This window comes from Esox lucius, chromosome 15 (assembly GCF_011004845.1).
Source record: "Esox lucius isolate fEsoLuc1 chromosome 15, fEsoLuc1.pri, whole genome shotgun sequence".
Lineage (NCBI taxonomy): Eukaryota > Metazoa > Chordata > Actinopteri > Esociformes > Esocidae > Esox > Esox lucius.
Window position 1 is genome coordinate 9356557 of NC_047583.1, and position 13028 is coordinate 9369584.

The window sequence follows — 13028 nt, forward strand, 5'->3', positions numbered from 1 at the left end:
ACATCATCCAGTATGAGGGTCTGGTGGTGGGTCAGTGATGGTCTGGGGAGGCATATCCTTGGAGGGTCGCACAGACCTCCACATGTTAGCCAACGGCACGCTGACTGCTGTTAGGTATCGGGATGAAATCCTCAGACCCATAGTCAGACCTTACGCTGGGGCAGTGGGCCTCGGGTTCCTCCTGGTGCAGGAATGCCTGGCCCCATGTGGCCAGAGTGTGTAGGCAGTTGACAAAGGCATTTTGGTTTCCATTAACCATTTTATTAATGTAATTTTGTTCTCTACGAATTACACCATGTACATTAATGATTTTGATCATTGATATGTTTCATTCATCAAGACCCGATGTGTGATTTATTTGTTATTTTTTTTAGCAGTGTATTTTCAAATCCTCTATTAATGAGTGTCATGCATATATACAATTAGACTGTGTTTCACAAAAAGTAAAATATTTTATATACATTGTTATTGAACCAGGTAAGCGGAACATAAACAATATAGTTTATAGTTTACAGCAATTAGTTTTAGGCTTCTTGCTCAAGGATGGAACGGATGACCTTACCGGCTCTGGGAATACATCCGTGCCCCTACACCACAACTCCACAGCAGGTTCAGGAGAGTTGAAGATGGAGATGTGTCCTCAGATACACATCTTTCCCAGCCATTCTGCTTCTTATTGCACTGCTCGCTCAACCAGAAGATTAACCGGCCCAGGCAGTGGACTGGAGAGCTTTTTCCTGCCAATAACCACATTTGAACCACAGTGGCGCCCTGAGCTACTACAAGAGTTGCTAAAGCTTGATGACAACCCATCTGTGTCCGACATCCGTCCGGCCACCACAGCCATAACTGCTTTGCCCACTGTGGCATCCTCTACTGCCAATCAGGGACTGAGATTGCAGCACCGTCCAATCAGAATATTCTGTGCAATATCAGGATTCTCTGCGCACATCCATCACATTGGGTCTTACTACCCCGTGCAGGCTGGACACCCTGTCCTACCATATGGAAATTCAATCAATAAATACATCCTATAGTAGAAACAAACACATACACACACATGCATTTACACACACACACACACACACACACACACATACACACATGCATACAAATATGCAGAGTTCAGATGCATTGTACACAGGAACAGGTAAAACACACTCTGCACACTAATTCAATATTTGCTTTGAAGTGATTTCTATAATGAATTAGTATGGCGGTATAAAGCACAGTCAACAGCAACCTACTGAGCATGACAGGAATAAAGATTGCATCTCAAAAAGTGGATAAATAACGACAATTAAATGAAGACAGAACTGGATATTTTGCCTGTTGGTAATTTGTGTGGGATGTATTGTCAGCTATATTTGTGATGTAAAAAGTGCTTATTTGATGTAAGTTCTAGATGGGGGTTAAGTGCCACTTGGTCAGCTTATGGCCTGGAGTCACAGAGTAATCATCAGAGAGACACACACACACACACAAATACACTTACACACACATTTTCTGTTCAAACAAACTCAGTAAAGCAAATGCAGTACCTTTGGATAGTATTCAGACCTTTGGATAGTATTCAGACCTTTGGATATTATTCAGACCTTTGGACAGTATTCAGACCTTTGGACAGTATTCAGACCCTTTCACTGTTGCCACATGTTGTTGTTTTTTGGACAGATGCATCCTGTTTCCTTTAATCATCCTTGAGATTATTCTAAAACTTGAGTCCACCTGTGGAAAATTCAACTGAAAGATGCACCCCTGTCTATATACGATCTCACGCTTCACAGAGTATGTCAGGACAAAAACCAAGCCATGAAATCTAAGGAACTCTCCAAAGACCTCAGAGAATTGTGTTGAGGCATGGATCTTGGGAAGGTTATTAAATGTCTAAAATGTCTAAAGCATTGTCAGTTCTCAGGAGCACAGTGGGTTCCATCATCGTGAAATTGAATAATTGTGGAACCACCACATTTGGAACCAGCACGTTTAGAACCACTGCATTTGGAACCACCGCGTTTGGAACCACTGCGTTTGGAACCACCACATTTGCACCACAGTCTGGCCAAAGTAAGTAACCATGAAGAAGTGCCCTTGGTTTGGGAGTTGACCAGGCATCCAAGGGCCACTCTAAAAGAGTTTCAGAATTTCTCTGCTGTGATGGGAGAACAGGCCAAAAGCACAACCATCTCAACAGCACTCCATCAATTAGGCCTTTTTTGTAGTGGCTAGACGGAAACAACTCTTGAGTAAAAGGCGAATGACATGCTGTCTGAAGGACTCTGAGAACCAGGTACCGCTTATTACCTTACTAATGCCATACGGTGGACCATGGTGGAGGGAGCATCATGCTGTGGGGATGCTTCTCATCCCCACAGGGAGCAAAATACAAAGAAATTGAAGAAAGCCTCAACAATACCACAACAATGATGAAGCACACAGCAAAGACCACACTGGATTGGCATCGGGGCAGGACTGAATGTCCTTGAGTAGCCCAGTCAAAGCACGGATTTGAACCCCATCTGTGGGGAGATCTGAAGATCTTAGTTTACCGATGCGACCCATCCAATCTGACAGAGCTTGAGAGGATGAACAAGAAACAATGGAAGAAACTGACACATATCTCATTATGGGGTACTTTGATTATAAATCCAGTCTATAACACAACAAAATGTGGAGATAGTTAACAAGTAGTTAACGGGTGTGAATACTTTCTGAAGGCACTATTTGTAAACTGTATACTGTTTAAAATGGTTACTAAAGGCACAGAAGGGAGCAAAGAGGGGAGTGGAGGGAAGCAGAGAGGTGAGGAGGGCAGGGGAGAGGTGAGGTGTAGAAGGGGAGAGGTGAGGATGGCATGGGAGAGGAGAGGTGAGGAGAACAGGGCAGAGGTGAGGTGAGCAGGGGAGAGGAGAGGTGAGGAGAACAGGGGAGAGGTGAGGATGGCATGGGAGAGGTGTGGAGAACAGGGGAGAGGTGTGGAGGGGAGAGGTGAGGAGAACAGGGGAGAGGTGAGGAGAACAGGGCAGAGGTGAGGTGAGCAGGGGAGAGGAGAGGTGAGTAGAACAGGGGAGAGGTGAGGATGGCATGGGAGAGGTGTGGAGAACAGGGGAGAGGTGAGGAGAACAGGGCAGAGGTGAGGTGAACAGGGGAGAGGTGAGGAGAACAGGGGAGAGGAGCGGTGAGGGGAGGAGAGCAGGGGAGAGGTGAGGAGAGGAGGGAAGAAGAGTGGTGAGGAGGGGAGGGGAGTGAAGGTGGGTTGGGGAGAGGAGAGAAGGGGAGTGGAGAGGACGGGAGAGATGAGAGAAGAAGAAAAAAGAGAAGAAAGGGAGCCGAGGGGAGGTGGTAGTAATTACTGTAGAGATGGTCCTGGCCTCTCTCTCTCAGCGAGCAGCAGACCTGTGTGTTCCAGCATTATGGCTGTGATGTCTCCTTCACACAGGAACACACACATTAGGGCCAGAAGAGGCAGAGCCAAGCAAGATGGAATATTACTCTGGTTACCCAGGGTCTCTTTGAAACACACTGCCTTTATCTGTTCGACAGGATCTTTTTTCTGTTGTGTGCACGCGTGCGTTTTCCTGTGTACACCCAGTGATTTAGAAGATTGGGTACATTTGCATATCTTCATATTCAGGACCTTTGTTTTTCTTTGAGTGTCCCGCAGTAGCCCTCTCTGTGTCTTCATCACAGGACCCCCTCCTCACCTCCCCTCCTGTCCTCCACTCACCCCTCCTCCCTCCTCTCCTTGTCCAGACTAGGTCCTAGTAACAGTGTAATGTTCCTGTTCGTGTATTGTAGTAAAACTAGACCTTATGTCACACACAGCCAGGAGGGACCGATTACAAATGACAGGCCTGATCAATGGACAAACACACAGACACACACATACACACACATACACACACACATTGTGTCGGTGAGAGGGAGCTGTTCACCCTGACATGCCGGATCCAGAGTCCCAGACCAAAGCCAAGCATTATTAAATATTGACTTGTGTTGTGATTTATGTGAAGCGGTAGGAAGAAAGCTCTTTTTAACCCTCTCTATTGCTCACTGCTGAAAATCACTCTCTCTAACTCTCTCTCTCTCCCTCAGTCGGGAAATATAGCACTTGGCCGTGGCAGCCTTTTAGTCACCAGAGAGATGGGTCCAGACAGAGGAACATTGAGAGAAGTAGATAGCGTAGGTAGATGGAGTATAAAGAAGAGAGAGAAAGGAAAATCTCAAACAGATTCTTTCATGTTAACGTTTCATTTTGCAAACTGCCAACAGCAGGCAAGGTAAATTGGAGGCAATTATAAGATTTGGCGTGGAGAGCAGAACCAGGCTGGGGAGTGGTGGTGGGGGCTGTCTTGGGAAACCAACTCACATTAAATCATTAAGCTTGTTTATTTTTGCTTAAGCTGTTAAATTTTATCAGTAGTTTTTTTTTTTTTTTTTGCCTTCCGTGTTTTCAACGCTATTAGAAGATGAGTTGTGCCAAGTTAGCAGTATGGTAACATGGGAGTCCTTCTCTCTCTTCCTCTCTCTTTCATGCTCTGTCTGTATCAATCTATCTGTCTCCCTCTATCCTGTTATCTTTCTTTCTCTCTGCTTTCCTTATGTATTTCTTTTCCTTTTCCCCTTTCGGGTGTTGTACAGAGGAATGATGTGTTTTTCCTAAACTGTTCATGCCTATTGATTTCTTCATGGTGGAACATCTCAGACCGTTAGTTAAGCACAGGTTATGGTTTTTCAGTCCCCTCTCTATACTTCCTGTTACCTTGGCTCTCTCCTCTCTATACTTCCTGTTACCCTGGCTCTCTCCTCTCTATACTTCCTGTTACCCTGGCTCTCTCCTCTCTATACTTCCTGTTACCCTGGCTCTCTCCTCTCTATACTTCCTGTTACCCTGGCTCTCTCCTCTCTATACTTCCTGTTACCCTGGCTCTCTCCTCTCTATACTTCCTGTTACCCTGGCTCTCTCCTCTCTATACTTCCTGTTACCTTGGCTCTCTCCTCTCTATACTTCCTGTTACCACTGCTTTCTCCTCTTCTTTTTTCTTCCTCTGTCCTTACTGTCACCTTCCCTCTCTCCTGTCCTCTCTCCTCCTCTCTCTCTCGCTCCTTCCTAATAACCCTGTCTCTCTTCTCCTCTGCTCTTCCCCTCCTTCCATTTACCTCTCCACTCTTTCTCCCTCTCTCATTTTCATTTCTGTTAGCACCCCTTTCTCATTTCTATTCCTCCTCCCTCTCTCTCCCTACAAATCTCTTTAACCCGCAATCTTTCTCACTTTTCCTCTCCCCCGACTCATCTCTCCCTTCTCTTACCCCTGTTCTCCCCCCCCCCACACCCAGCACCACCCTCCACCTCCAGATCCATTGAGATCTAAGTGAAATTAATTCCTATTTAATCTGTGCACAGGCCTGTATATTTTCAGCTGGATTGCATTACTGTAAGTGGCAGTGGCTAGGGACCATGATGGCCGACCCCTAACCCACCTGCCTGTCAGAACCTGAGTGTGTGTGTGTGTGTGTGTGTGTGCACGCGCACGTGTGCATGTGCAAACGTGCATGTGCACGTGTGTCAGTGCACATTGGGTGCCAAAGTGTGGTGGGTTATCGATTTATCTGTAACATTTTCTTCAGCAGGTTTCTAATGAGAGATCATATATTAATCATGTGTCCAATATACAACTCTGTGCGTGTGGTTGTGTTCATGGTTTTCTACACAGATCAGAGGCCACAGGTTAAAACATCTTCTGACATGTTGATGGGAATGAACATCCCTTATTTTACTAAGTACTGTCACATTTCATTTTTCTTCTTCTATGTCTGCTTTAAACAGCATGAAATGCTAAAATATTAATACAGTCTTTTACAGTCGCTAACATGCTTTTGTCCAATCTGTAGTCACATTTTCAAAACTCTAAACACAATTAGCACAACATCCATCTGTTGCGTAGCATACTGTTAACACAATCCATGTTGTTTTCACAGAATATGCAGTCCTTTAACACGTTTCTAAAATGCTTACATTTTCTGTACATACAAGCTTACCTAATACAAAAATAATGGATTTTCTTTGTCTAATTTACAAATGCTTGCACACAGCATGCCAGAAATGAAGACCTAACGTTCAAAACCTTTAATATAGTATAAAGGCTCTACTTCTGCATCAACAGCAGCTCAAAAGCCGTATTGAAACAGCTGATCCACATTTTTGAATGAACGGATCATTGAAACATTGAGAAATAGCAGATTTACTGTAAGTTGTGTTGCATTTCTACATATTTGGAACCAAAGGCCATGTATGTCGGATCATTTGTGTGTCACTGGCAGCAATTCCATGTTGCTAATAAAGCTTTTACTGCAGCAAATCTGTCACTGACTCTTTTTTCTTAATGTACATTATATGAAGATGACTCATTCACTTTCAGATTGCAAAAATTGCACCCATTCGACACTCGGTCAAAACATGTAGAGTGGTTTACAGTAAAAGGCAACTGAATTATAAAAAGCAACGGATTTCATCATTTATTTTGTATGCAGGTAGAACTGAAACATGACAAGTAGTGCCGTTTTTGTAATGCTATCAACTGTTAGTATTTTGAAAATTTGTACTTCGACTATATGTTCTTCTTGGATAAAAAACGTGCTAGTGTTTTGTCAGAATGATCAGAGTTGAGTTTGCCGTGTTTTGATAGAGTTTGTGTGCAGTATGTAGTTAGTTATTTACTTTTAATTTTGAAATGTAGAGTTGGTACTTGAACAAAATGTGGTTTAGAGCAAAACATTTACTATTTGGCTAATTGTTTGATGTAGGTGTGTTGCTGTGTTAAGAGTTTAGATAAAGTGTCTTACGTATAGGGAATCACAAAAAAATTAATTAAAAAACACTGTAATACTGTTTCTTTCTGTATCACCTTCAATCTCTTTATCTCCCTTTAACGCCACCCCCCATCTCTGTCTCCAGATAATGATTATGATGGAGACGATCGTGGCGGTGTTGTCTATAGCAGTAATGTGGCAGGGAACTGGGTGTCTGTTGGAGGTCTCCAGCCGTACACCAACTACAGTCTTAGGATCCGGGCTTGCAACACCATGGGATGTGTGGACAGTCATCCGGTTAGCGTCGCCATGGCACCTACAGGTAAACAGCAATAGACAGTCTCCATGGCACCTACAGGTAAACAACAATAGACAGTCTGTCTCCATGGCACCTACAGGTAAACTACTATAGACAGTCTGTCTCCATGGCACCTACAGGTAAACTACTATAGACAGTCTGTCTCCATATCGCCTACAGGTAAACTACTATAGACAGTCTGTCTCCATGAAATTTACAGGTATACTACTCTAGACATTCCGTCTCCGTGGTAGCTACGGCTATATTACCTATAGACATTCTCTCTCCATGGTAGCTACAGGTATACTACCCTAGACATTGTGTCTCCATGGTAGCTACAGGTATACTATTCTAGACATTCTGTCTCCATGGTAGCTACGGCTGTATTACCTATAGAGAGTCTCTCTCCATGGTAGCTGCAGGTACACTGCTATAAACATTCTGTCTCCATAGTAGCTACAGGTACTGTACTACTAGACTGGCTGTCTCCATAGTAGCTACCGCAATACTTCTACTGGGAGCTTTTTAGCCAGTTTAATTGTTGTTGATTCTAATTATGACTTGTATGGTTCAATGTGTTGCATTTTACGAGCCTCTCTACAAATGGAACTAGTCACTTAACTTGTCGCTGGCTGCCTTTACTTAACATTCTCTTTACTTAATGGCCTGAAAACAGATTAACTTGATTTACACACCACATTGCCAGGCGTGGGAGGTGTGTTGGTGTGCGCTTGTGTGTGTGTATGTGTGTACAGTAAAGAGAAGCAGTCTGTATAATGGGTAGGGGAGATCTTTACTTCTGTGTCTTCCTCTGTTCTGTCTGTTATTCTCTCTTCTCTCTGGAAAGGAGGATGTGCAGGTGATGGATCAGTAAAGCATCTGAAACACACAGCTGGTTGTTGTCAGAGTTAACATTCTAATGTGTGTCCGGGATGTCCAATACACTGGTCTATAGACACACAGGCCTTTCATCTGACACCCTCCTACTGCCATTCTCTTTCTCTCTCTCCACTCTCATTCTCTCTCTCCTCTCTCATTCTCTCTCTCCTCTCTCATTCTCTCTCTCTCCACTCTCCCCATCTATCTGTCCCTGCTGTATATCTGAATCAATGGAAGCAGTGATTTCTTCTCATGTGGTGATATCCCTTCAAACATCGCAGGACTCTTATTACACCAATTTGATCACGCTCGTTTTTCCCTGTTCCCTCCTTTTCTCTTACCCTCTTTCAGGCGTTGTTTGAACGATAATCCATTGCCCCCCACATACACACACACCACATACACAACACACACACGCAAAGCAAACATACACAGACACACTCACACACAGCAAACACACATACACACAGATACACAGACACACTCACACACAGCAAACACACATACACACCACATACACACCAACACTAATCTTGGAACTGTATATCAGCCAAATCTAGAGACCATCTATTGCCCCTCTAACATGCATGTGTTTGTGTGGAAGTGTGTGTTTGTGTCTAATTGTATGTGTTCGTGTGCATGTGTATATGTGTGTGTGTGTGTGTGTGTTTGTGTGTAGGCGTTTGTTGTTGTGTGTAAGTGTGTGTGTGTGTGTTTGTGTATGTGTTGTGTGTTTGTGTGTGTTTCTGTGTAAGTGGGTGTGTTGTGTATTTGTGTGTGTGTGTTTGTGTAAGTATGGGTGTTGTGTGTATGTGTTTGGGTGTACGGGTGTGTGTGTGTTTGTGTGTAAGTGTGTGTGTATGTGTGGGTGTGTTTGTGTGTAAGTGTGTGTTGTGTGTGTGTTTGTGTGTAAGTGTGTGTGTGTGTGTGTGTGTGTATCTGTATCCATAATTGATTGGGTAGAACTGGACCTGATTGCCCATACTAATGAATCCCAGAGCTGTTCAGTTGTGTGGTATTACTAGGAAAGCCCACAGACTTACACTTAACGTCTGTCTCCTGTCCTTTGTAAACCACCATCTCCACTAAACAGGCAGCAGTAGGTCTGCTAATTTACACGTTTATTCCTGTTAACATATGTGTGTACACCTGTAAATATTTAGGTTTGTTCCTGTTAACATAGGCTTTTATTCCTGTTACCATAAATGTTTATTCCTGCTGATAAAGACATTTATATATAGGCACCACAAGGAACAACTTTAGGAAAACATTAGATACTAACCAAGTCAGATTGACAGCATAGACTAATACACAGGCATACACACACACACACATCACACCAACACACCCCCAGACAGACACACACACACATCACACCAACACACCCCCAGACAGACACACACACACACACACATCACACCAACACACCCCCAGACACACACACACACACATCTGCAGGTTAGCGTCACAAGCATTCGCACCACAACAGAAGCCAGAGTCTGTAAAGTTTTTTTTTCAGAAAAATGTTTCAAGTTCAAAACAAAGGCATGAGAAAGTATAAATTTTAAATACCACACTTATCTTCTTCGTATCTTCTCTCTTTCTCTCTCTCCCTCTCTCCTTCTATCTCCATCTCTCTTCCTTTGGCAGATCTTTAGACTTCTGTTAGGTGAACTGAAGCCTTGTCTCAATCTGTCCTTGTTGTATCAAAGAACAGAAGAGGCTGAGCTCCTCCAGATGGAGGGGGAACATAAAAGTGCATAGTTTAAAATGATTAGTGACACCTCTGATATACCTGAGAGGGAAGCAGAGCCGTGTGCCTTCTCTCTTTGTGTTGGGGGAAGCCAGAGGTTGGAATGAACAACTCTGTCAACTAGACACACAAAGAAGAAAACTATAGTCTCTGGACACACAGGAAAACACACATATCATGTCCAATCCCATGCCATTCCAAACCCAGGAACAGATCTGTCCAATCCCATGCCATTCCAAACCCAGGAACAGATCTGTCCAATCCGATGCCATTCCAAACCCAGGAACAGATCTGTCCAATCCAATGCCATTCCTAACCCAGGAACAGATCTGTCCAATCCAATGCCATTCCTAACCCAGGAACAGATCTGTCCAATCCGATGCCATTCCTAACCCAGGAACAGATCTGTCCAATCCGATGCCATTCCTAACCCAGGAACAGATCTGTCCAATCCGATGCCATTCCTAACCCAGGCTCATCTACATGGTCTACTGAAATGCTAGACTTTTTAGTCAGGTCCAAATGTGTTTTTATACCTTTATTTGTCCACAACGCTAGTTTAGAGAACTAGTTTTGCCTCCTCCTCAGTCGGAAAAAAGGGTGGCTTGCCCACTTCAGGTTGGTGGAGAGTGCCTGCCTCAAGTGGAGGAGTTTAAGTATCTAGGAGTCTTGTTCACGAGTGAGGGAAGGATGGAACGGGAGATTGACAGACGGATCGGTGCAGCTTCTGCAGTAATGTGGTCGATGTATCAGTCTGTCGTGGTGAAGAAAGAGCTGAGCCGCAAGGCGAAGCTCTCGATTTACCGGTCAATCTACGTTCCTTCTCTCACATATGGTCATGAGCTTTGGGTCATGACCGAAAGGACAAGATCCCGGAAACAGGCAGCCGAAATGAGCTTTCTCCGCAGGGTGGCTGGGTGATCCCTTAGAAATAGGGTGTGAGCCGCTGCTCCTCCACATCAAGAGGGGTCAGCTGAGGTGGCTTGGGCATCTGTTCCGGATGCCTCCTGAACGCCTTCCTGGGAAGGTGTTCCGGTCCCGTCCCACCGGGAGGAGACCCCGGGGATGACCTAGGACACGCTGGAGGGACTATGTCTCCCGGCTGGCCTGGGAACACCTCGGTGTCCCTCCGGAAGAGCTGGAGGAAGTGTCTGGGGAGAGGGAAGTCTGGGCATCCCTGCTTAGACTGCTGCCCCCGCGACCCGGCCCCGGATAAGCGGAAGAAAATGATGATGATGATGATGATGAGCTTTGCCTCCCTGTGTAACTATGTGGTAACCTGAGTTATTCTGGCACCAGCTGATTTAAATGTACCCTGTAGTGAGAGTCTAAGACCAGTAGCAACCCACTGGCCTTACAGCAGAACAGCTTCAACTTTTTGTCAGGTACTTCCGTATGCTGCTCATCACCACGGTTATGGGCTTATCTGCAACGACAGGGCAAGATGGATAATCTGCGTAACTAGCCCTCTGTTGTTCCACTTCAGCTCTGTCCCAAATGGCTCCATATCCCCTTAACGCTACACTGTACTACGCTAGATCTGGCCAGGAAGTGGTGTGCTACGCAGGGATGAAAATAGTGTACTACGTTGGGGCCCAGCGTGTGACTCTGTCGGAAGCTGCAGGCGGTGTGAGATACTGCAGTAGGTTTCTCCAGGTCGGTCCAGATGGATATACGGACAGAGCCTTTCACTGAAGTTTACCTAACACCACCCAAATACCACAGACACTCATTCTCTTAGGTTTCTCTCCCTCTCTCCTCTCACTCTTCTCCCCCTCTCTCTCTTCTCTCTTGCTTCTCTCCCTCTCTTTCTCCCTGTGTTCTATCCCTCTCTCCCTCCCTCTCTCTCTGCGTTGTTCATCTTTCCATTCTGTGTTTTGCGGTAATGGGAGAGCCGAGAATTATGTAAATTCCGTGCAAAACTAATTTCGGGGTGCTGACGTGAGGGATGTGCCTGACCCCGACCCACACGTGCATGTATACCCAGCCCACACCACCTCACCCCGTTCCATCCCACCCCATCCCACCTCATCTCACCCCACCGCTTCGCCAGGGAACAGGGGATCGGGGGAATCTTTGTCCTGTTTTCTTTCATTCTGTTTTGTGTTCCCTCCCTCCTCCACTGTGGTCTGTATCTCTCTCCCTCTGTGACAGATGAGTCCCCAGGGGTCTGTCTCTCTCCCAGTAATCCTCTGTTCCAGCGGCCATATTGACACACGTCTCTCCCATCCATCAGCACATTAGATTAACGCCTGACCACCAAATCACTTTATTGAGACGCACGGCTGGACGCAAGCGCTCTTATTTGACTCACACACACATTACTTGATTTCTATTTTAGCGTTGATCTTTTGCTTTGGTCTGTTGTTGTAGTTGTCCCACGTTGGGCCAGGTTCTGTCGTGAGTCCTATGGTTGGTGTGACGATGCGTGGGTGAGTCATGAACAGTAGCTGAGCTGAGGGGGTCCGTGGGGGACTGAGGGTGTCCGTGGGGGACTGAGGGTGACCGTGGGGGACTGAGGGTGTCCGTGGTGGACTGAGGGGGTCCGTGGGGGACTGAGGGTGTCCGTGGGGGACTGAGGGTGTCCGTGGGGGACTGAGGCTGTCCGTGGGGAACTGAGGGTGTCCGTGGGGGACTGAGGCTGTCCGTGGGGAACTGAGGGTGTCCGTGGGGGACTGAGGGTGTCCGTGGGGGACTGAGCCTGTCCGTGGGGAACTGAGGGTGTCCATGCCGTCTGTGCTGATGTTGATTGAACAAGGGTTTTTGCAGCCATGTTGGAGAGAGGGACACACACTCACGTGGACGGTCCCACACGACCACAAACACACAAATACATCCTCGCACGCACACATGCACATGCTCTCAGACACATAGACACTGTGAGTTGTATTGGCTCTCCAGCTGTGTGATTGGAGTGTCCGGCGAAGTGCAGCCCTAAGCAGATGAATCAAGATGTTTTTCCCGGCAGACGACTGAGATGTTTCAGCATCACTCTGGTCAACGCCGCTTGAAGTGGGGAGTTAAACTGAAGAGGAGCATTGTGCAAATGCAATGTTAATGAGGATAGAAGTGTTTGTGTGTGTGTGTGTTTTGTGTATATGCATACTTGCATGCGAAAGTGCTGGTGTGTGTGTCTGTGAGAGAGATGGTCCTTCATCAAAAGGAGTATCTGTACGGTCATGTAATTGTGGTTCTGGGGGTTATGGGTCATGTAAATCTGGTCCTGGGGGTTAAGGATCATGTAAATCTGGTCTGAGGGTTAAGGGTCATGTAAATCTGGTCCTGGGG

At 45.8% G+C, this 13028-nt stretch overlaps 1 protein-coding gene across 1 annotated transcript in view; it reads left to right on the forward strand.

Moving 5' to 3' along the window:
• The window catches only part of ush2a (Usher syndrome 2A (autosomal recessive, mild)), a 216814-nt gene that overhangs the window by 116283 nt on the left and 87503 nt on the right, over positions 1–13028 (forward strand). Inside the window, 1 exon segment of the mRNA XM_034297424.1 lies at positions 6956–7132. Within this exon segment, the coding sequence (XP_034153315.1) occupies positions 6956–7132 (177 nt within the window).